At 45.8% G+C, this 23,334-nt stretch overlaps 1 protein-coding gene across 6 annotated transcripts; it reads left to right on the top strand.

The window, feature by feature from the left end:
• Positions 1 to 7,552: 7,552 nt before the first annotated feature.
• On the top strand, positions 7,553 to 19,741 carry LOC125513356 (transcription termination factor MTEF1, chloroplastic-like). 6 transcript variants are annotated; one of them, XR_007285876.1, is made up of 3 exons: positions 7,553 to 8,466; positions 9,518 to 9,561; positions 19,476 to 19,741. XR_007285876.1 is itself a non-coding variant. In XM_048678452.1 (2 exons), exon 1 carries the CDS (start codon positions 7,605 to 7,607, stop codon positions 8,445 to 8,447), a length of 843 nt encoding a protein of 280 aa, XP_048534409.1. In that variant the 5' UTR covers positions 7,553 to 7,604; the 3' UTR covers positions 8,448 to 8,466; positions 8,614 to 8,956. The 6 variants fall into 6 exon arrangements, 1 of the variants encoding a protein (XP_048534409.1); XR_007285874.1 differs by having other exon boundaries at positions 7,553 to 8,721; XR_007285878.1 differs by lacking the exon at positions 19,476 to 19,741 and adding an exon at positions 10,763 to 11,177.
• Positions 19,742 to 23,334: the final 3,593 nt, after the last annotated feature.

Raw genomic sequence — 23,334 nt, 5'->3', positions numbered from 1 at the left:
ACACTAGTATGAGGAACAACCCTTGTTTTTTGCGTGAACTTTATTTCGGGAGCTCCTAACCGACGCCTTGAGCGCCGGTTTCGCGTTCTGGCGCTCGCAGCGTCGCGCTACTGGGCCGGCCCAGGTGAGCTTCGACCACGATGCGAAAAAAGTGAACATGAAGAAAAGGTGCAAAAATGGGTATCAAACTCAGGACCGCAGGTATTTTTCTCCAGTAACACAACAACCAGTGAACCAACCACGTTCTGTTGTTCTTTAATTAGGAAAATGTTCTACTTAACCATTTTTAGTGAAACATTAACGTAAATTTGAAAATTAGTTGAAAAGTTCATTGATTTGAAAAACAAGTTCATCGATTTTGAAAACTAGTTCACCATTTTTTTAAAGTTCACAAAATTTTTAAAAGTTTCATCATTTTGAAAAAAAATCATCGGATTTGAAAAAAAGTTCATCAATTTTGAAAAATTGTTAATGGAATTCAAAAAAAAGTTCATCGGATTTGAAAAAAAGTTCATCATTTTTTAAATAAGTTCATCGAATTAGAAAAAATTTCATCAAATTTGGAAAAAGTTCATCGAAAATGAAAAAAGTTCATCGGATTTGAGAAAAGTTCATGATTTGAAAAAATAGTTCATCGAATTTGAAAAAGGTTCATCGAAAATGAAAAAAGTTCATCGGATTTGAAAAAATTTCATCAATTTGAAAAATAGTTTATCGAATTTGAAAAAAGTTCATCAAAAATGAAAAAAGTTCATCGGATTTGAAAAAAGTTCATCGAATTTGAAAAAATAGTTCATCAAATTTGAAAACAGTTCATCAATTTTGAAGTTTGTTGAATTTGAAAAAAAAGTTCACGAATTTGATACAAAGTTTGCATGTTTAAGGAAAGAAAAAAAGGAATTGAGAAAAGAAAAAGGAATGAGAAAAAAACGTCCAGAAACTAATCAGCGAACAACCTAGATAAAGAGTAAAAGAGGGTAAAGAAGTTTTATAGCACAAGCTTGTCGTTATCCTGATTGTGAGTGCTCTGCACTCTCAATCCGGCGATCCTGTGTTCGATCCCTGCCTCGTGCACAGTAATTTTATTCAGAAACGGGCCGGCCCAGGGCAGCGAGGGGGTGCGGCGGGGGGTGTGCGTCCGTTTGCGCCGATGCCTGTAACGAGCGCCGTTTTTGATGATATTATTCAGAAACGGGCAGGCCCAGGGCAGCGAGGGCGTGCGGCGGGGGGTGTGCGTCCATTTGCGCCAATGCCTGTAACGGACGCCGTTTAGGAAGGCAAATCCTATATGACGCGCGTGTGCGTCCAGGAGCTGCGGCTTCGCTTAAGCAACTCCCCACTTGGGCCGGCCCATGCACCGATTCATGTGCCTTTTTCCTTCATTGTTTGTTTCCTTCTATGCTTCTGCCGTTTTTTTCTTTTTTCTTCAGCAGTTTTTTTGCTTCCAGTTTTTCACTGTTTGTCCGGTTTTCTGTTGTTTTGTTCAATTTTTTTTATTTTTCTGTTTTGGTTATTTTTTTATGTTATTTTTATTTTTTGTTTCTGTTTTCTTCTCTTTATTTGCATATTATATAAAAAATTTACAGGTATTACAAAAATGTTCATTATATTAAGGAAAATGTTCATTGTATATTATGAAAATTGTTCAACTTTGCATATAAAAATGTTCATCGTATATTATGAAATTGTTCAACGTTTTTTACTAAATGTTCAATGCGTATTCGACAATTGTTCAGCACATATATTTATATTTTTCAAAAATGTTCATCGTATATTAAGAAATGTTCATCATGTATTATTTAAAATGTTCAATGGATATCACAAATGTTCAGTGTATGTTTTTCTATAAAAATTCAAAAGATTACGATACTTATTGTGTCGTGCCTGAAGTTTATCACCAGAAATTGCTAGCTTTATTTGTTAGTAGGACTCGTTCACTAGAGGTAGGTTGAGAGTTTGAATTCTCGTTGGTGCATAATTTTTTGGTTATTTTTTACTTGCCTGGAGCTTGTTTACCTCCTAATGGGCAGCCCATTTGCTCCGCCTTCAGCGAAGGCTCCGCAATTTGCCGCTGGCGGGCGGCCAACAGGAACTCCCGTTTAGGAAATGCCCTTTATTTCTACTGCGATGAATTCTGTGAGGTCTAGGGTTTGTATTAGGCCGCAGCCATGGATCGGAGCTACAAGCTTGAAGGCGAGAGAGGGAAAGGAGGAAAGCAGCTCACGCAGGAGCGCACACCACACACGCAACACCTATCCGTTTAGCCATCGCCACCTCGTTCTTATCGCTTACAGGTTTAAATACAAGCTAATGGATCCACTGTGGCCCAGCAAGCCGAGCCGGAGGGCGAGGTTGTCTCTTGGGCCGGCCTAATGCTTGAATCCCATCTTGGCGCTCATCTTTGCTGCTGATAATCCCTCCTCCCTTGGACACGGCTTGCCCCCAAGCCGGAGCTCGCGGGAACCTTTGTTGCAGTGCAACTTCGTCTTCCCAAGTGGCCAACTCAACTGCCCGCTGAACTCCATTTGATCAGGACTTGGACGACGGAATCAGAGCCACGCCGTACCACTCGTTGCTGCAAAACTTGCTCAGGTATCTGAAACTGATCATCAGGTGATGGAAGCAGAGGCAGGACTGGACAGTTTGGAGTTAGCACCTTCTTCAGTAGGGATACATGGAAAACAGGGTGGACCTTGATTGTAACTAGTAAATCCAGACGATAAGCAACTTGTCCGATTCGTTCCAGAATAGCAAACGGGTCGTAGAACTTAAACGCCATTTTATGATTCGCTCGAGGAGCTACTGACGATTCAAGGTATGGTTGCAGTTTCAGAAATACCTTGTCACCGACTGCAAACTCCCGATCGGAACGATGTTTGTCAGCTTGATGTTTCATTCTTTATTGAGCTCGAAGTAAATGTTGCTTTATAGAATCTAGAACAACAGTACGATCAGACAGCCACTGTTGTAGATCACTATTCTCAATTGTATCATCAGGTGATAAGCCAAAGTGGCGAGGAACGTGCCTATAGATAACTTCAAACGGTGTTTTCCCTGTCGCAGAATGCCAGTTGGTATTATACCAATATTCACACAGAGGAATCCACTTTGCGCAATGAGTCAGGTGTCCACTGACGAAACAACGCAAGAAGCACTCTACCTGCTGATTCACTCGCTCGGTTTGCCCATCAGATTGAGGATGTCGAGCGGAGCTCATTCGAAGAAGGATCCCAGACTTCTGAAAAAGCTCACTCCAGAATTTGCTTGTGAATATTCTGTCACAGTCAGATACAATGGACAGGGGCATGCCATGCAGTTTGTAGACAAAGTTCAGAAACGCGTCAGCTACAATTGCTGCAGTGAATGGATGGTGCAGGGGAATAAAGTGTCCATACTTGGATAACTTGTCAATGACCACAAACAAGCAGTTGTAACGCCCTGATGTGGGCAAGCCTTCCACAAAATCCATCGCGACCATCTCCCAAGGAAGTGAAGGAACGAGCAGAGGCTGCAGAAGACCAGGGTATGGTACTCTTTCAGGTTTAACTTGCTGTCAGGTAAGGCACTGTTGCACATAATTTTTGATGAATCCCCTCATTTTCTTCCATTTGAAAAGTTGTTTGATACGCTTGTATGTCACTGGAAAACTGGAGTGACCACCCAGTGGGCTGTCATGAAGAGCAGCACAAATTTTGCTATGGAGGGAAGGATTGTTCCCCACCCAGACACTTTTCCCTTGTTTAAGTATTCCAGCTCTAAGAGAGAACTTATCATTGCAGGTTGGGGATACTGTGAGCTGCTGTATCAGTTCAGTTGTAAACGGATCATTGCAATAGCTTTGTGCAATTTCTTCTAACCAAGCTGGTTGTGCAACAGATAAGTACTGCAGCTCTGGCAGAACATCAGTAGGCATATGGGGTCTCCTTGACAGAGAATCTGTAGCACTATTTTCCACACCCTTCTTGTATTCAATGGAGTATTGTAATCCCAACAGCTTGGTCAGGGCTTTCTGCTGCCATCTGGTGTGCAACCTTTGTTCAGTTAAACAAGCCAAGCTTCTTTGATCAGTTATGATGACAAACTCAGATACTTGTAGGTATTGTCTCCAATGTTCCACTGCCAACAATATTGCCAGGTATTCCTTTTCATACACAGACAGTATTTGGTTTCTAGGCCCCAATGCTTTACTCACATAAGCAATAGGATGCCCTTTTGCATAAGTACAACACCAACTCCTATATCACAGGCATCAGTTTCCACCACAAACTTCCGTGAGAAATCTGGCAAGGCTAATACAGGAGCAGACATCAGAGCTTGCTTTAGTAGCAGGAAAGCTTGATTTTCATTATCTGTCCAATGGAATGGAACCCCTTTTTTCAACAGATTTGACAAGGGTTTGCTCAGTATACCATAATGTGATATAAACTTTCTGTAATATCCCGCAAGACCCAAAAATCCTCTAACTTCCTTAGCAGATTGGGGCACTGGCCAGTCCCTAATGGCAGATTTTTTTGTAGGATCAGTGGCCACTCCCTTCCCACTGATAATGTGCCCAAGATATGCAATCTTGGTCTGAGCAAAAGCACATTTAGACAGTTTAACCTACCAATGGTGTTGGAGTAAGAGCTTCAGTACCTCAGCCAAGTGCTGCAGGTGTAATTCATAGGAAGCACTAAACACAAGTATGTCATCAAAAAAGACCAATACAAACTTCCTGATGCAGGGAGCCAAGGTATCATTCATACCAAAATTGAAGGTGTTAGGTCCACTAGTAAGGCCAAATGACAGCACTAAAAATTCAAAATGACCAATATGAGTTTGGAAAGCAGTTTTATGCTCTTCTCCTGGTGCCAACCTGATCTGGTGATATCCTGATCTTAGGTCTAATTTAGAGAACCAACAAGCATCTGCAAGTTCATCCAGGAGTTCATCAATGATTGGGATGGGATACTTGCCTTTAATTGTGATGGCATTTAATTTCCTATAATCAATAACTGGTCTCCATGTTTTGTCCTTTTTCTGCACCACAATCATGGGGGAAGAGAAAGCACTATTGCTTGGTCTAATAATTCCAGCTGCAAGCATCTCTTTGACCTGCTTTTCCATTTCATCTTTCAGAACAGGAGGAATTCTGTAAGGTCTACTGTAGACAGGTTGGGCTCTAGGGACTAGGGGAATTGTGTGATCATACTTTATTCTAGGTGGCAATCTAGTTGGAGCTTCAAATACTGGAGCAAATTATTGCAGTAGTTGTTTAACTTCAGGAAGTATCTCAGTTTCTTCAGTAGATTCAGTATTTAACATAGCTGACAGTTCAATCAATGCCATCATTTGAGGGGCAGCATCGTGGCCCAGCAGTGTGATAATGCTTCCCTTCAATTGGAATGACATCCAATGATCAGCCTAATCAATTTGCATAGGGCTGTGAGCAGCTAACCAGTCCAATCCCAAAATGCCATCATAAGTCCCCAGAGGAAATATTTTAAAGTTGCTGACAAATTCATGTCCATCACAACACCAACTGCCATTCAGTAATTGTTGATTGCAAGAAACCAGATCACCATTAGCTACCTTAACCATTCTGACTGGCATCTGGGATATGCCCTGAACTGAAGATGCGACTGCACAATCCAGAAAAGTGTGAGTGCTACCAGAATCAACCAAAAGCACTAAAGATTTGCCTTGTAGGTGAACTTTCAGTTTCATAGTGGTAGTTGCTGGAGCTGATAGTTCTCCCATGGCAGCAGCAGAAATACTAATGGCATTTTCTTCAGCAGTAACTGAATCTTCTGAATCACCGTGTTCAGAAGGCATACTTTGTGCATAATCCAACATCTCTTGTACCACATGTAACTGCACCTCCTATTTACATTTGTGGTCTTTTGCCCATCGCTCCCTACAAATGAAACATAGGCCTTTGGATTTTCTGTAAGCACGCAGAGCAGACCAACGATCTTCAGATGCAGCAGGGCGCTGCAATTCTTTGGGACGTTTGTCCTCCATTGTTTTACTTGTCACTGTCCTGCTGGAGAAGGCTGAGTTGCGTTTACTTTGGACTGCAGTGACTAACCTTGCTGAATTATCTCCTAACTCTTCAGTTAACAGTGCCAGGGCAAAAGCTGAGTCCAGATCTGCAGGTTGTTGTATGCCCACCACGAGCCTGGTCGATGGCGTTAACCCCTCCATAAATTGAGTCACGTAATGCACTTGATTGGGATTAGTTTCATACGCAGTTAACTGGTCATACAATTCAGAAAATGGCTCCACATAATCTTCAATAGAACTGGTTTGACGCACATGGAACAATTGCCTCAGGATATTCTGGTGTTTGTTACGTCCAAAACGAGACTGCAACATCTCACAAAATTCAACCCAAGATACATTAGGCGCCCTACGCTGTACTGATTCAAGCCAATGGGCAGCAGTTCCCTCAAAGAGTGCTGAAGCAAAAGGTATCCACTGAATCTGCAGAGTGTTCCAAAACCTGAAATAATCCTCATAGCGAGACTGCCATAACTTTGGGTTTGAACCATCGAATCGGGGCAGTTCAATTCGTGGACCAAAACTCACAGCATCTGCTTGATACTGTCGAAATCCTTCGCTGACAGGTACAATTTGGTGAGTTGAAGGGACTGGATCGACGACCATACCTCGGGCGGGTGGAGGTACATATCTGGGGCCTAAATTCCTCTGCTCTGCTTCAGACCGAGTACCTTCAGATCCACTCGATCCTGAGCGCGCGGCGGTCGCCCGAGCGGGCGGTGGTGCGGTAGGAGACGAAGCTGCCCCTCTATCAGCGCCGATCTCGCCTCGCAGTTCGTCCAGGTCGACCCCTATGGACAGCTTGACGTCGTCGATGCGGCCAGAGAGCAGGTCCAACTTGGAGTCGAGCTTGGCGAAGACCGTCGACAGCTCCTCGCTGCGCTCCGCCGTGGTCCTGGACAGGGCGGCGTCGAAATCGGCCCAGAGGAGATCGTAAATCGCCTTCGTCTCGGGAGAAATTTTCTCCATGGCTTCGGCTCGCCATCGGTCAGCGAGTCGGGTGTGGTGGCGATGACCAGGGAGATCCAGAGCGGAAGGTGGCTAAGGGAAGGACGGCTCTGATACCAGATTGTGAGGTCTAGGGTTTGTATTAGGCCGCATCCATGGATCAGAGCTACAAGCTTGAAGGCGAGAGGGGAAAAGGAGGAAAGCAGCTCACGCAGGAGCACACATCACACACGCAACACCTATCCGTTTAGCCGTCGCCACCTCGTTCTTATCGCTTACAGGTTTAAATACAAGCTAATGGATCCATTCTGGCCCAGTAAGCCAAGCCGGGGGCGAGGTTGTGTCTTGGGCCGGTCCAATGCTTGAATTTCATCTTAGCGCTCATCTTTGCTGCTGACAAGTTTTAATCTGACGGCTATTATAAGGTGAACCGGAGGGCTACTGGCCGGCCAGCCGATATTTGGGCCGGCCGACCAGCGCCCAGCAAACACAGCAGCCCCTCAAAACACACACACACACTGGGGAGTGGGGGCCTACCTCAAAAGTAATATAGAAAGAAACGCACCAGTTCAGTGGATAACTCGCCTCCCAGAAACCCAAACTCTGGCCCCGTGATGCTCGCCCACACGCGCCTCCCGCCTCCGCCTCCGCATCCCGCCCAAATCCTGCCCGCCCGCCTCGCCGGAGGCGGCGGTGTGGAGTTCCGCCGCAAGCTCCACTTCCTCTCGGCCGAGCTCCATCTCGACCCGTTCCCGCTCCTCGCCCTTCATCCTGAGCTCCGCTCCGCGCCGCTCGCGCTTCTCCATGCCTCCCTCCGCCTCCTCCTCTCACACGGACTCTCCGCCGGCGACGCCTCCCGCGTCTTCTCGGCATTCCCGTCGCTCCTCACCTCTCCTCCTGAGGAGTCCCTCCGCTTCCTCTCCGCCGCCGCGCCGCTACCCCCTCCTCTCCTCCGCGCCGCGGTGGTCCGTTCCCCTCGCCTCCTCGCCGCGTCCATCCCGGACACCCTCCGCCCCGCGCTTTACTTCCTTCGCCACCGCGTTTCCCTGCGACGGAGACCCCTTCCGCTCGCTGCTGCCCTGCTTCTCGCTTTCTCCGTCGACCGCACACTCCTCCCCAAGCTCCTCTTCCTTGGCAAAGCCACGGGGCTCCCAGACCGCGCCATCTGCACCATTATTCGCCGCGCCCCCGCCATTCTCTCCTATGGTATCGAGACCAACCTCACGCCCAAGCTCAAGTTCCTCGCCGACGGCATGGGCATGGACCCAGCCGCGGAGCTCACCGAGTTCCCACACTACTTCGCGTTCAGCTTGGAGGGGAGGATCATGCCGAGGCACGAAGCATTGAGGCTGAGGGGCGTTGATATGTCACTAAAGGAAATGCTCAAGAGCAGCGATGATGAGTTCAAGGAGCGGATCTTAGATGCAACGCTGTCGGGCAATATGCAGAGGATGTGAACCTGCACTCAGAAGGAGGGTATGTGTGGTTGCTGCACTGCATCTGGTTTCGATAATTGTGGTGCATTGAGTTTGAATCCAATTAAGAATTTTAGCCTCTAATGTGCCAAATGCCTTCAAAAGTAGCTCAACATAAATTGAGCTGGTGTGTTACTTTGGAGGATAGCTCGCAATGGATTTGGTAATCTTTGGAGGAAGGATGGGTCCGAGGCATGAGCTGTTTGAGAGGTGGGCAGTTTTGGTTCTATGGTGGAGGTGTGGAACCTATGTTTAGGTGAGTGGTGATCAGCCCGAAGAGTTTAGTGATAGCTGTCTGTCTTTATGTACTACTACTAATCTAAAATGTAAGTCTTCTATTCCCTCCGTCCCGATGTTTAGTGTCAAAAAACATCTTACATTATGGGACAGAGGGAGTAGAATTTTACTAGTCAAACATTTCTAAGTCTGACCATCTATAAAGGTAGAACTACCAGCATCTGTAACATCAGCTGATATTTCTAGATTTGTCATGACATGTACTCCCTCCGTTCGGAATTACTTGTCGCAGAAATGGATGTATCTAGACATATTTTAGTTCTAGATACATCCATTTCCAAGACAAGTAATTCCGAACGGAGGGAGTAGTTTATAATGTAATTTTTTTGTACGTGACATAAACACTTTTTGCAAAAATTATTGGTCCAATCACCATATTGAAGACCCTGTCCTCTCCTAAAAGAGCTAGGTTTTGGATCGAAGGAAGTAGGTGTTTCCATGGGATGATGTAAACTGAACTGTTGTTTGGTTCACTTTTGGCATTGCATAATTGGAAAACCTAAATGTGGAATGCTAGATTATGTTTGTTAGTTAACCTACTCTTTTATGGCCCATCCATGTTTGTTGTTAGAAATAATAATCCATGCTTAGTTTGTTGTTAGAAATAATAATCCATGCTTAGTTTGTTGTTAAAAATAATAATCCATGCTTGGTTTGTTGTTAGAACAAATCATCCATGCTTAGTTGTGACTAAGGTTATTTGTTGTTAGGCTTAATGTCTCTTATGCTTATATATCTGACTTCGCTTTGCATAGGAGATGGGACTACTCTTTTGAAAATTCCTGGGAGGCGAGATAAGGTAACGCATTAACACACATAAATCAATATTTAGCATACATGTCAGTAATGCGGATAAAGCAACATTTTGCACTTGGGGAGACAAATTTTGGCATGCAAGAATCTCAATCACTATTAACTTCTATGCCTCTAGACAATTCTATCCGAAAATATTATCGAGTCAATCGAAATAAGCTGTTCTTGAGTTGAGTGCTTCACATGCTAGTTCTCTTCAGAAGTTTTTACACCTAAGTTTTCTTTCAAAACATTGCTTTCTCTCCCTTCTTTTTCTTTTAAAAAAATAAAATCAATGTGAAGCTATGCATCAAAGTTACACTAACCAGACTTGCAACGTAAAATAGAACTATATGTTATTCTACTAGCATAAGGAGCGGACTTAGGTGCAACAATCCAAATAAAAATATTATGTTATTTATATTTGTGAGAAAAGTGAAAATGGATATGTTATACTACTTACGCTGATTCTGCTCTTTCTCTCAAGTCATGCTTCCATCCGTTCTTCCCATTTTCAATCACTAGCCACAACCAATACTGAGAACTTACAAAAGACGCCACCCCAAAGAGAGTTTCCAAAAGCAAACTAAAAGTCTACTTTCACTTTTATTATGCGAACTGAAAATAAACATGCAAACGAAAAGAAAATGAATCAAAAGAAGAAAAACAAAATATGAATGCAAGGATAATTGAGACTACTCACAGTGGGGAGTAACATAGAGTAGTAACTTGCCGATGTTACTAGTCTATGTTACTACCTCCATAGTGGGTAGTAACATATGCAGTGGCGGAGCCAGGATTTTTTACATGGGTATGCGAAGCTATATTTTTTTTGTATCATATAATAATATGACATGAAAGTTCACGATGTCCATGATGAACTATAAATTGTCTTTCTAGAAACAATCTCGAACAGTCTAGTGGCATTTTGAAAATAATGAGAAAAATATAGTTTAACACTATAGTCTACAATTCCAATATCACTGCCAACTGCCAAGTCAATTTAGCTCCTCTCTCAAGTGTTAACTGAACAAATGCAAATTGGTGCTTAAATCCGATTGAATGCAACAGACTACAATGAATTAGCTAATAAAATTATTCTGAAAGAAAATCAATCAATATATTAAAGATCATTCTATGTTCTCAAAAATAAGAAATCCAGATGAAAAGCTCACATAATTACGGTATGTTGCGTTGTTGATGTGGAGTGTGCTGCATGCGCCATGCTTGTTGAGGACAAGGCGAGATATTGGGATATAGCAGGAGTTCAAGAGGCAGGGCTGGTATATTGATCCGATAGCAGCCCAAGCTAATACTTAGGCCCAGACGGGTAAGAATGAAGCGGGAGGGTACGGGATGGCTATGCATTTCGTTTTTTCCTGAGTTCTACACGTGAAAAGACTGCTATCATGCATATATATGTATGTATGGACATATATACTGATTCCCTTTTGCCAAAATTGTTGGGTATGCATTGCATACCCTTGAATAAGTCTAGCTCCGCCTCTGAACATATGAGTGGTATCATAAAAGAGTTTATTTATTAGACTATAGACTCATTATGTCTTCAAATGTGTGATGTTACAATAACTAGCTAAGTTATCACAAACCCCTTTCTCTTTATTAATTAGTTGCCACATAAGCATTCTTATATTGAAATGTGTGATGTTACTAGTTAAGTTACTGCCATTGTGACTAGTCCGAGGGAAATGAATCTCTCCAAGCTTAGGCTTTCGCCTAGCTGAGCCTACTCCTCATCGTTGCTATCGTCGTATGGTTGTGGGCCATGGGGCCGTTGGTATACGTGTGGTGGACAGTCTGTAGGGGATGCCCGTTCATTGGCTGGTAGAACCGTAGAAGGGTGTTTTCACAACCTGAGGTCTTATTGTTTTCTATTATTTTTTATTGGGGTACGGGCAGACCAGAAGTTATTCTGCCTCCGGCTTTTCATTTGGTTACTCCCCCTGGAGGGACCATTGGTATGTGTTTTTAGAGCCGCGTCCCCAACAGGCTTTTCTCAGGCATTTTTTCGGTGTCGGCGGGCGAAAATCAGACCAGTCGTGTCTCTAGGAGCTTGTTTTTTGTCAATTTGGGCCGAAACTGGCGCCGGCGGACCCAGGCCGAACCCGGCGCACTGGGGGACGCCTCGGGACGCCGAGGAACGCGTTTTTGGCGTGAATGGTGATGGGCCCGCTGCGTCAGCGAGACGCCGCTTCGTCCTCATCGCCTCGGTTCCTGCGAGAATGAATGCCAAGGCTGTCGCGCTGTCGCGTCGGTCAGCCTCCATTGATACCTCACGGGCGGTGTAGTGAAGGTGGCACCGACGCGCGTCCCGCCAGCTGCTGCCACGCGTCGCTCGGCATGCAGGCTCTCGCCGCCCGGCCGTGGCTATAAAAGCCGATCCCCGCCGGTGAACGCCACAGCTGCACACTTCGCCTCACATCGCTACGCAAAGCCGACCCCCCCATCCCGCCGAAGAGCAAATGGCTGAGAGGTTCTCAGGCAACGGCGCGGCGGCGAACGGCTTCGGTCGCCGCCATCTCCAAGAGCCGGAGGTGCGTGCGCCCCCGGACATGTGTGTGCCGGGGTCGTGGAAGCTGAGCGCCGGCGACGTCCCGGTGCCGCCGGTGCCCGAAGGGGCGACACGACGAGCTGAGATCGCCCGCATCCGCTCGTCGCTGATGGAGGAGCAGCGGAACGAGCCGAGGTACGCCGACGACAGCCACACGCTGTGGACGACGTACTTTGAACGCCGGCGTGAAGATCAGATCGCCTCCACCAACGGCATCATGCCCCGCGGACGCCTCAACGCCGACGGGCGGCGCGAATGGTGGGGCGTGCACGGCCGCATCCTCGAGGCCGTCCTCGACCACATCGAGACCGGCAACACGCCGCGCCTCGAGTACCCGCCGCGGCCATCCTTCTCTCGCCGTCGTGGCAGCTCCTGGACGTCGCGGCGAATGGAGCCGGGGACGTCCTCGTCGTCGGGCTCCGGCTCGCTCTCCTCCGGCTCGTCGGCGCTCCAGCCCGTCAACCCAGAGCCGGAGGAGACGCCGCTTCGGCGCCGCACCCGTAGCGGCGCGCTCGTCATCAACGAGGGTGCCCGCCCCTCCCCGCGCTCCCTCCGCCTGGTCCGGCCGAAGCCCCAGCCGGGGCTGCTCCCCGTGAATCCGGAGCACGCGGACATGGCCGCCTTCGACGACGCGGCCGTCGTCAAGTGGGCAAGGGAGGACTATGTCCGCGATCAGGTGCTCCGCCAGCGCCGGGAATACGTGGAGCTCTAGGCCCGTCGCCGCGGACGCGAGGAGGGTGGCGCCATCGTCCTCGACAGCGACGAGGAGGACGAGGCCGGGCCGTCCAACCCCCCACCACGCGACGACGACGACTACACCCGTTTCTACAGGCTCCTTGGCATGTAGATGGCGGCGATGGCCGCGGCGAGCAGGGCTAGGCGTAGTTTGGCGTAGTAGTAGGCGTAGTTTGCATGTTTATCTGTTTCTGTACAAATTTCAATGAAGTTTCGTCGAGTTTGTGCAGATCGCCGAATGTGTACAATTTTGTAAATGAAACATCGCCCATTTCACACGATTTTGGTGGTGACTGAAAATGCAATCGCCCCCACGCGTTGGTCCGGGGCGTCGACTGGGAATGCAATCGCCCCATGCGTTAAGCATGCGCCAGTTCGCCCCTAGATGGTTCTTTTTCAACATCCTGAGGGGCCGAATGGCCGAATGGCTGGAGATGCTCTTAAGTTTGATGCAGCCTGGTGCTCAGGGGTCGGTAAGGATGAAGCAGCCCCTGGGTCCGAACAGAGAGAGGGAACTTATGATGCAGCCTCTGTGCGGACTGCTGGGAGGTCCACTATGCGGGGTGTCTACCCCCAGTCCGATGAGCAAAGGGATACGTTTGTTCCGACCTCTTTGTTATCACAGGGTGTTCAAGTTTTTAACGCATGAAATAGCAAACCATTATGGGAACATGGAAAGTTTCCTTTATTCACCAAGTTATTCTAGATCGAGCTAAAACATTGACGCTAAAAATAGCAAATCATTATGGGAACATGGAAAGTTTCCTTTGTTCACCAAGTTATTCTAGATCGAGCTGAAATATTGACGCTAAAACTTGGAAACAGTTTATGCTAAAAATGAAAATTTATGTATAAAAAAGACACAGCTAGACGACGTTCAACACACGCTTTGTGATTCACCCTGTCTTTCTATTGTGGAGGTAGTAAGCTCCGTCTGTAGGGTAATGTAGCCGGAAAAAAAATCCCATCCTACGTACGAACCCAGGACCACTACGAAGATTTACAAGGTTTGATTTGATCGTTACCAACTTGTAGCGCAATGAAAGTAGAGTTGGTGAAAATCATCGATACAGATCCTTACAACTAAGAATTTACAACCTCCTAACCGCGAGGATTTTCTCCCTCGAACGGTCCCACGAACAGGGCTCTAGACTGCTCCTTGGACAGTCCTCCGAAAAGGCCTCGAACAGTCCCTTGAACAGAAGGTCGAACACACGATCTTTCTATTGGGTTGCACACATCCGGTGTCACCTATCCCGTAGGGCATCACCGTCCAAAACTAATTCCTATAGGAGACTGGACAGTCTTGCGGCAGTACAGAACTATTTCATGAAGGGAGAAAAAGGAAGGCAAATCATTGCATGCGTTTGTGGTGAGAAACTTGGATGAAATGGAGAGCCCTCTCCATCTCTATCTATAGCGTGAACAAGGGGTGAAGGGAGGCCAAAAAGCAACCCACCAAAAGTCGGATAAAACTCCCAAACATGCTCCACCAAATGTGGGATAAAGCCCCAAGGGGTGGCTTTCCCACCCAACCAAAAGCCACCAAAAGGGGGGTTTCCCATAAAGCACTCCCACGATTCGTGGGGTGTTCATCCACGCTGGGACAAGATGCTTTTTTGCGTGCGTTCCCTCCAGAAACTTTCGGGCAGTGCCTAAACATTTCCGGCACCCTCCAGCCAAACATTGACCAAAACATTTCAGGTATGATGGTTTTCATGAAACAATTTTTGGTTTCTCCCAAACACTTTTGATTTTATCTCTGAAACATTTTTAGTGTCTTCGAAACTTCTTCGGTGACTTTCTCTTGAACTCTGTGTCTAATATTTGGCATATAGATGACCCTTAAGTGTGTGACCTTGTAGTTTCAGTGAAGCATGGACATGATCTGAACCCCTTCCGTTCAATGATCAATAGCGGAACCGTAAACATCCATATTGACTCCTGTACCCACAAGAATAAATATTCGAGTGAATATGTAGTTACTGAATGATATTCTTGTTGCTTCCTGATATGTTACAAAAATTTGAGGTGAGATTTATTGGCATCCCGGTGAATCAACAACATGTTCACTATGCCAGTTTCCTCGTTACCAATTTTGATCTTTTTCCCATGTTCTGGCATCCCTGTGATCAAATCACACCGTGTCTAGCCAGACGATGATGGATACATTAGCACTAAGAGGTCCCAAAGAATATCTCTATCGTTGGAGAAGCAAATCCCAGTCTTGAGCTATCTAGTCTCTTGTCATACTTTTCCATGAAACTGTAAGCCGCCGTAATAGCCACCCTGTTACGATGACGTTTAACGAACCCTAAACTTCATGAAGCAAGCATGAAAAAACTTGATACTCTCATGCTCTAAGAAATTATGCAAACGTTAACTTTCCATGTGTTATTTACCATCAACTTGTGATAAATGTATCTCATAGCATAACAATCAATTGGGTCGAGTCAACACAAGTGTTCTTCTAAGATTGTATCCACAAAGTTACCGGTATAGACATGCCTATAATCAGGAAAACATAATCATGATGCAACACTTGAGCTAGTCTTAGATGAATGACTGGGAATACATTTTACCATTTATTATTCCACATGTGCATATGAATTTTTCTCTTGGACTTCATGGATATACGAACTCAAGGACCATTGAAGTTATAGCATGGAATATAAACATAATCACAAACATGAAAATAAATGATAACATTCATTATTGCCTCTAGGGCATATTTCTTACAGACTCCCACTTGCACTGGAGTCAATAATTGTAACGCCCCGAGACCGTTGCGTCAGGTGTCTTCTAGTTATTCGCTGTTGTTGCCTTGTCATTTGCTTGTGTGTTGCATCTTGCCATGTCATCATGTGCATTGCATCATCATGTTTTTCAAAACTTGCATCTGTCCGGTTCCCCAGTTCCGTCCCTTGTCCGTTCTAAGCCCAGACACTTGCACGCGCCCGCCGACGTCCGAAATATTATTTTATAACTGGCCAGAAAATATTCTCGGAATGGGATGAAAGTTGGCATGCAGTGTTGTTAGATTGTCAGTAGACCGCTTGCCAGATTTCATTGCATTCGGAGACCGTTTGATGCCCCAACGGATAACTATAGCGGCATTATAGTCGGTCAAACATCGGACGTTTCCGGTCTCCGGAAATGGTTGCCGGGTTGCTTTCCTCCTCTTTCTTCTCAGTCCAACCACACACTTGACCTTGTCCGTCAAACCCTCTTTGCACAGTGCATCGACCCCCTCGCGCGTCTGAAAGCTGTCTCGAACCCGTCCCGGACTGTCGCTACCGTTGTGTCTGGATCATCCCCAAACATCTATAAAACATCTCCTTTTTCTTAATTGGACTTCCAAACCTATTTATTCTCGACCGTCCAATTTCGATCGGAGGGTCCAAACCTACTTCTTTTTGTCCCTATAAATAGTCCACCTCTTTCCAAATCAGACCAAAACCTAATTTCTAGGGATCCACCCCTGTCCAATCCGCGCCGCCACTCCACCGGGTCTCTCCTTCCACCTCGTGATCTTACCAGATCCATCTCGTAGTCACCCACAGGCCAGTCGTCTCCCCTCGATCCCCATCCCACCAATCTCCTCCTGATCCAAAACCCACCAACCTGCGCCTCCTTCCTTCCTCGTTTTCCCCAGCCGACCAATCCCCACCGAGCACCTCTGCTCCCGCACCAGCGCCCAAGCTCCCTGATGCTCCTCACGCCAACCACTACCGGAGCGCAGCCGCGAAGCCCCGTGCCGCCAAGATCCTCCCATGGCCGCCCCACCGCCATGTCCGACCATCGCCAAGCGCCAGCCGTTGCTGGCGTGCAGCAGCAGCCATCAGGACCCCTCGTTGTCTTCCTCTCCCTTCCTTCCTCCCTTTTTGCCTTTCTCCTCCTCTCACATCTCGATCTCTCTCTCTCGTTCTTTTTCTTCTCTGCCATGGAACGAACGGAGTTTGCCCGAAGCGATGTCGCCACCAAGTCCACCTCGTCTGCCTTCCCTGCATCACGCCCCGTCGCCAGGGCCTCACGCCAATTCCGCCTTCGTCCTCTGCTTCCTCCGCCCCGGGATCTGGTTGCCCTCGCCTTCGCCGCTGCCGCGCCAAGTTCCCCTGCCTCGCCGGCCTACCCTGCGACCTCCTCGCGTCCTCTGCGCCTCCCCGTCGTCGTCTCTCGCAAACTGCCGCAGGCCGCCCGTCCAAGCCGTAGGAGCAGCGTCGCCGTTGCCTTGCTCCTGCAGGAGGCAAGCTCCGCCGCCTGACCTCGGAACGGCTAGGTCCGGCCAGCCTCCGTCAGCCCCGCCGCGCCTCCATGGACCTCCCCAGCTTGCCACCACTCCGCTCCCTGCCGCCTGAGCCAAGCTGGAGCGTCATCGACGTGCCCCTGTTCCTCTGCTCCTCGAGCGAGCGCTGCCGCCTCGCGTTAACCAAACCGCACCAAGCCGTGCACACATCAGTTGCGTGGGCTTCAAAACTCCAGCCAGCTCCTGCACCGAACGGGCGAAGGCCCATGGTGAGGCCAGCTCCAGCGCCCTCCTTTTTTTCCACCTGTTGGGCCAGTTCAAGTTTCGGCCTGTTTAGTTTTGTTCACGTCTGCGAATTTCCTAATTATTCCAGAGGACGCCGTTTTACAAAAAAGTCCCTAGAGTTCATGCATATAATAACTCACTAACCGTTCATCGGATTAAAATGTTGTAAACATGAAAAATGCTTATAAATTCATCTAGTTTCATAATATGTCACTTTCATCCATGTTTAAAATGTTTAAAATGCTGTTTGTTTAAATTTGCTTAAATAACTTGCTAAAATGATTTAATTCATAACTAAATAACCGTAGCTCCATTTTAAATAAACTTTATATGTAAATGGGGTAGAAAAATGCCTAGTTTAACATGGTGCACTCATCTTGCATGTTTAACAACTCTAAAATATGGTTTAGGGCAGAACAGTACCAAATCCATAAATTGCACATGAGGATTTTTCCGGACTTGTTGCTTGTTGTTCCGGCCTCATTTAAATTGCTTAGATAGTATAGTTTTATTATGTTTCACCCCTTGCCATGCTAACCAACATTTAATTTTGTTGAGTACTTAAACGAGGGAGAACTAAATAATTGTTGTGGTGTTTCGTCAATATGCAACTCATTGCATATTGAGCTCCACTTAATTTGTAGTATTGTTTGTGCACTTTGCCATGTCATGCTTCATTAAACTGGACATGCATCATACTTGGTTGTGCATCATGCCATGCTTATGTGATGGTTGTTTACTATATTTTTTGCTTCTTTCCGGTGTTGCTTCTTTGGGTTAGTTCCGATAACGTCGTGTTTGTGAGGAATCGTTCGACTTCGTCCGTTTGTCTTCTTCATGGACTCGTTCTTCTTCCTTGCGGGATCTCAGGCAAGATGACCATACCCTCGAAATCACTTCTATTTTTGCTTGCTAGTTGTTCGTTCTATCACTATGTCGCGCTACCTACCACTTGTTATATCATGCCTCCCATATTGCCATGTCAAGCCTCTAACCCACCTTCCTAGCAAATCATTGTTTGGTTATGTTACCGCTTTTGCTCAGCCCCTCTTATAGCGTTGTTAGTTGCAGGTGAAGCTGAAGTTTGTTCCATGTTGGGACATGAATATGTTGTAATATCTCTTATTTAATTAATGCATCTATATACTTGGTAAAGGGTGGAAGGCTCGGCCTTATGCCTGGTGTTTTGTTCCACTCTTGCCGCCCTAGTTTCCGTCATACCGGTGTTATGTTCCTTGATTTTGCATTTCTTACGCGGTTGGGTGTTATGGTAACCCCTTGACAGTTCGCTTTGAATAAAACTCCTGCAACAAGGCCCAACCTTGGTTTTACATTTTCCTAACCACCTATTACCCTTCCCTTGGGTTGGCCAACCCGAGGGTCATCTTTATTTTAACCCCCCCGGGCCAGTGCTTCTCTAAGCGTTGGTCAGAACCGAGCCGCCTGCGGGGCCATCTCGGGGAAACTCGAGGTCTGGTTTTACTCGTAGCTTGTCTCATCCGGTGTTGCCCTGAGAACGAGATACGTGCGACTTCTATCGGGATTGTCAGCATATCGGGTGGCTTTGCTGGTCTTGTTTTACCATTGTCGAAATGTCTTGTAATCGGGATTTCGAGACTGATCGGGTCTTCTCGGAAGAAGGAATATCCTTCGTTGACCGTGAGAGCTTGTGATGGGCTAAGTTGGGACACCCCTGCAGGGTATAAACTTTCGAGAGCCGTGCCCACGGTTATGTGGCAGATGGGAATTTGTTAATATCCGGTTGTAGAGAACTTGACACTTGACTTAATTAAAATGCATCAACCGCGTGTGTAGTCGCGATGGTCTTTTCTCGGCGGAGTCCGGGAAGTGAACACGGTCTTGTGTTATGATTGAACGTAAGTAGTTTCAGGATCACTTCTAGCTTCTCGACCGTCGCGTTGCTTCTCTTCTCGCTCTTATTTTCGTATGTTAGCCACCATATATGCTTAGTGCTTGCTGCAGCTCCACCTCATTACTCTATCCTACCCATAAGCTTAAATAGTCTTGATCTCGCGGGTGTGAGATTGCTGAGTCCTCGTGGCTCACAGATACTTCCAAACAGTTGCAGGTGCCGATGATACCAGTACAGGTGACGCAACCGAGCTCAAGTGGGAGCTCGATGAAGATCTTTTCATTGCTATGTTTCTTTTCTGAATGATCAGTAGTGGAGCCCCGTTGGGATGATCGTGGATCTAGCATTTGTGGTTGTCTTTCTTTATTTTGGTTCCGTCTTGGACCTTCGATTGTAATTTGGATGATGTATGGATTATTTATGTATGGTGTGAGTGGCGATTGTAAGCCGACTCTTTATCCCTTTCTTATTCAATATATGAGATTGTGCGAAGATTACCCCTCTTGCGACAAAATTACCATGCGGCAATGCCTCTAAGTCGTGCCCCGACACATGGGAGATATAGCCGCATTGTGGGTGTTACAAGTTGGTAATCAGAGCCATCCCCGACTTAGGAGCCCCTTACTTCGAATCGTTGACGTTGTTGAGTCTAGAACAAAATGTTTTGAGTTTTAGGATTATATATATTGGAGAGTAGGATTCTTTTTACTCCTTAGTCCCTTCATCGCTCTAGTGAGGCCTCCTGACGTAGAAGTTTTGACTTTTCTCTCCTCAAATTTCATGATTTTTTTTCTTAGGATCACGCGGGTATCTTGGAATCGTTCCGATAGTCTTGTGACGAGAACATTGTTCTTGGTGCCTCCTGACATTTAGGGGTTGTGGCAGTGTCCCGAGGAGTTGAGCTCCGAGGTGTTGTCGTCATAATTTTATCGCTGCAGTTCTGGAATACCTGAGTTTCGCCGACATCGAAAATCTCTTTTATGCAGTTGTTGGTGAGATAACCTCGACGCCACCCAGTACTGAGGCGGGAGTTCGGGAGTATTGCCATAACTCGTATAACGGATGCTTTTTGAAGGTTGATGTACATGATTTCCTAAGGTTTCTTGGTTATGTGTTGAAGGATGGATACAGCTGGATGTATGGATTGTTAGTTTGGGTGAGATATTATGCTTCTCCTGTATCCCCAACACCTGATTGCATAACCAGAAAGTTTCGGGAGTTTATAAGTGGGAATTCAAGTAGCTCCTAGAATAATCTTTCCAACAGACACAAGATATGATATGGGATCTATCATATGTTTGTTTCCGGCTTATTCTGCAAGCCAATCCTTTGTTTTATTTTCAGTTGTGGTATTCGAGTTGCTTCGAAGTTAAGTGTTGATTCCATACCTTCCTTAAGCGATGTCCTCATATTTCTATGTGGATTCTAATCCTTCTTGTTTATCGAGATTGTCATACCAATTCTTTTCCAACCGATGTGCTTCTGTTCTAGTGGATCCGATCATTTTCAACATCCGCAAGATCAACTCTAAGTTTTCTCAACGGTGTTTGTTTCATCCGTCCCCAAGTTTTTTTGTTTTCCCGCCCTCCCACCTTTTTTCAAGTACTCAGAGATATTCAAATCAACTATCCATTTTATTCACACAAAGTCTCTTCATTCTTTTGCTTCAATGTTCTTATTCGGTGATTCTCAGGAAGATACTAAGGAAGCTTCGAGTCTATAATTCTTCATTCTTTTTCTTCTCTGGTGGATTCAATTCAAGCTTTGTTGATCATATTACTTTCCTCGTTTTAAATGTTTTCTCATGCCAGTGCACTTCTTAATCATCCACCTCTTGTTATTCATGTTTATCCGGAGTGCTGAAGATATCCTAGAAGATTCAAGTTTCTATTCGTAATCCTTTCAAGCTATTTCGAGGTCTTACCTTATTCAAGCCATTTAACTCAACCGGTGCAATCTCTCTTTTAAAATCGTTCAACGGTGTATCTTTTGAGTGGGTCCCAACCCACAGGTCTTTTCCTAGGATCTTACCTGACTCTTCTAATCTTCCCGGAGTTACTCTCAAATTCTTTTCCAAGTTTGACGTGAGAATGAGTTATCATCGGTCAAATGCCTTCTCCAAGATCTTTCACATTCTTTTCGTCGTTGGTTCAACCTTTCCATTCTTCATTCCAAAGTGTCTCATCAATTCATGGTGGTGTTTCTCATCGTCATTCTCAACACTTGAAGACCGAAGAAGAGTTTTTCCTCCAAATCTTATCCGTTCTCTTAGAGATGCGTAGTTCAAGCTTGCTGCCATCCTCTCATAATTATTTCGATTGTGAGAATTTCTTTTCACTCATACGGAGCAATTCAAGAGTCTTTTAGATTCCATAGCCCATCATCTTCAGAATTATTCATTCCAGCTTTTAGCTCCCGTTCTTCAAATCTTACCGGTGCATCGTTCAAATATCCTCTAATCAGTTCATGATCTCTTCGTTCTCATGTATCTAAATCCTAGCAAGTATCTTCATTCATTTTCCAATTCTTCCCGGTGAATTTTGCTTTTTCTACTTTCTTGTTCAATTCTTACGGTGGTTCGTTCAAGAGTTCCTCTTCCTTCGTTATCATACAGATTCATTCGTTCTTCCATTCCTACCGGTGGTTCGTTGAAGACCTTTCTCAAGTTTGCGCTATGTCTATCCTTTTTACGAGAATAAGTAGTATGCCAAATCGGTTGCTTGTCATGAATTTAAACTGGTGAAGGATACACATAACATAATTCATATTCTTGTTTCACCCAAATGATTAATTCCGTATTCCGGAGGTTCATCAAAATTCTTGAGTTCATTTGTTCATCTTTCTTTCCGGAGTTCCAAGTTTTTCTCGGTTATATCATGGCGAAGATTCATCTAAATCATTTCAAGGAATCACCTTGTGTTTTCAACTTCTTTTTCTTGTTATCATCCTTTTATTACGGGAGTTCTTCATGGAGGCTCTACATGATGGTTCATCAAGGAGTTAATTCCTTCTCGAAGTGTTCATCGAAATTCTTTTCAGAGGAGCTCAAGTATTCTTCATCTTGCATTTCAAAGTTCAATCCATTCTCCCTTAGCTTTTGAGGTGGTGTTATGTAACACCCTCGATGCGGCTATATCTCCCATGTGTCAGAGCACGACTTAGAGGCATAACCGCATTGAAGGCAATGTCGCAAGAGGGGTAATCTTTACACATCCCATGTACTGAATAAGAAAAGAGGTACATAGTTGGCTTACAATCGCCACGTCACACAATAGCATAAATATATCATTACAATCACCCAGATACAATCAAGGTCCGACTACGGAACCAAAATAAGACAACCCCAAATGCATAATGTCCCCGATCGCCCCAACTGGGCTCCACTACTGATCGTCTGGAAAGGAAACGTAGTAACATCGTGAGTCCTCATCGAACTCCCACTTGAGCTCAGTCGCATCTTCTGGAATGGTATCATCGGTCCCTGCATCTGGTTTTGGAAGTAATCTGTGAGTCACGGGGACTCAGCAATCTCACACCCTCGCGATCAAGACTATTTAAGCTTATAGGTAGGGGAAAAGGTATGAGGTGGAGCTGCAGCAAGCACTAGCATATATGGTGGCTAACATACGCAAATGAGAGCGAGAAGAGAAGGCAAAGCACGTTCGAGAATCTATGATCAAGAAGTGATCCTAGAACAACCTACGTTCAAGCATAACACGAGACCATGTTCTCTTCCCGGACTCCGCCGAAAAGAGACCATCACGGCTACACACGCTATTGATTCATTTTAATTAAGTTAAGTTTCAGGTTTTATACAAACGGACATTAACAAATTCCTATCTGCCCATAACCGCGGGAACGACTTTCGAAAATTCAAATCCCTGCAGGAGTGTCCCAACTTAGCCCATCACAAGCTCTCACGGTCAACGAAGGATATTCCTTCTCCCAAGACAACCCGATCAGACTCGGAATCCCGGTTACAAGACACCTCAACAATGGTAAAGCAAGTCCAGCAAGACCACCCGTTGTGCCGACAAATCCCGATAGGAGCTGCACATATCTCGTTCTC

Source organism: Triticum urartu, chromosome 6, assembly GCF_003073215.2.
Source record: "Triticum urartu cultivar G1812 chromosome 6, Tu2.1, whole genome shotgun sequence".
Classification (NCBI taxonomy): Eukaryota; Viridiplantae; Streptophyta; class Magnoliopsida; order Poales; family Poaceae; genus Triticum; species Triticum urartu.
This window is presented reverse-complemented; position numbering and strand designations above follow the sequence as displayed.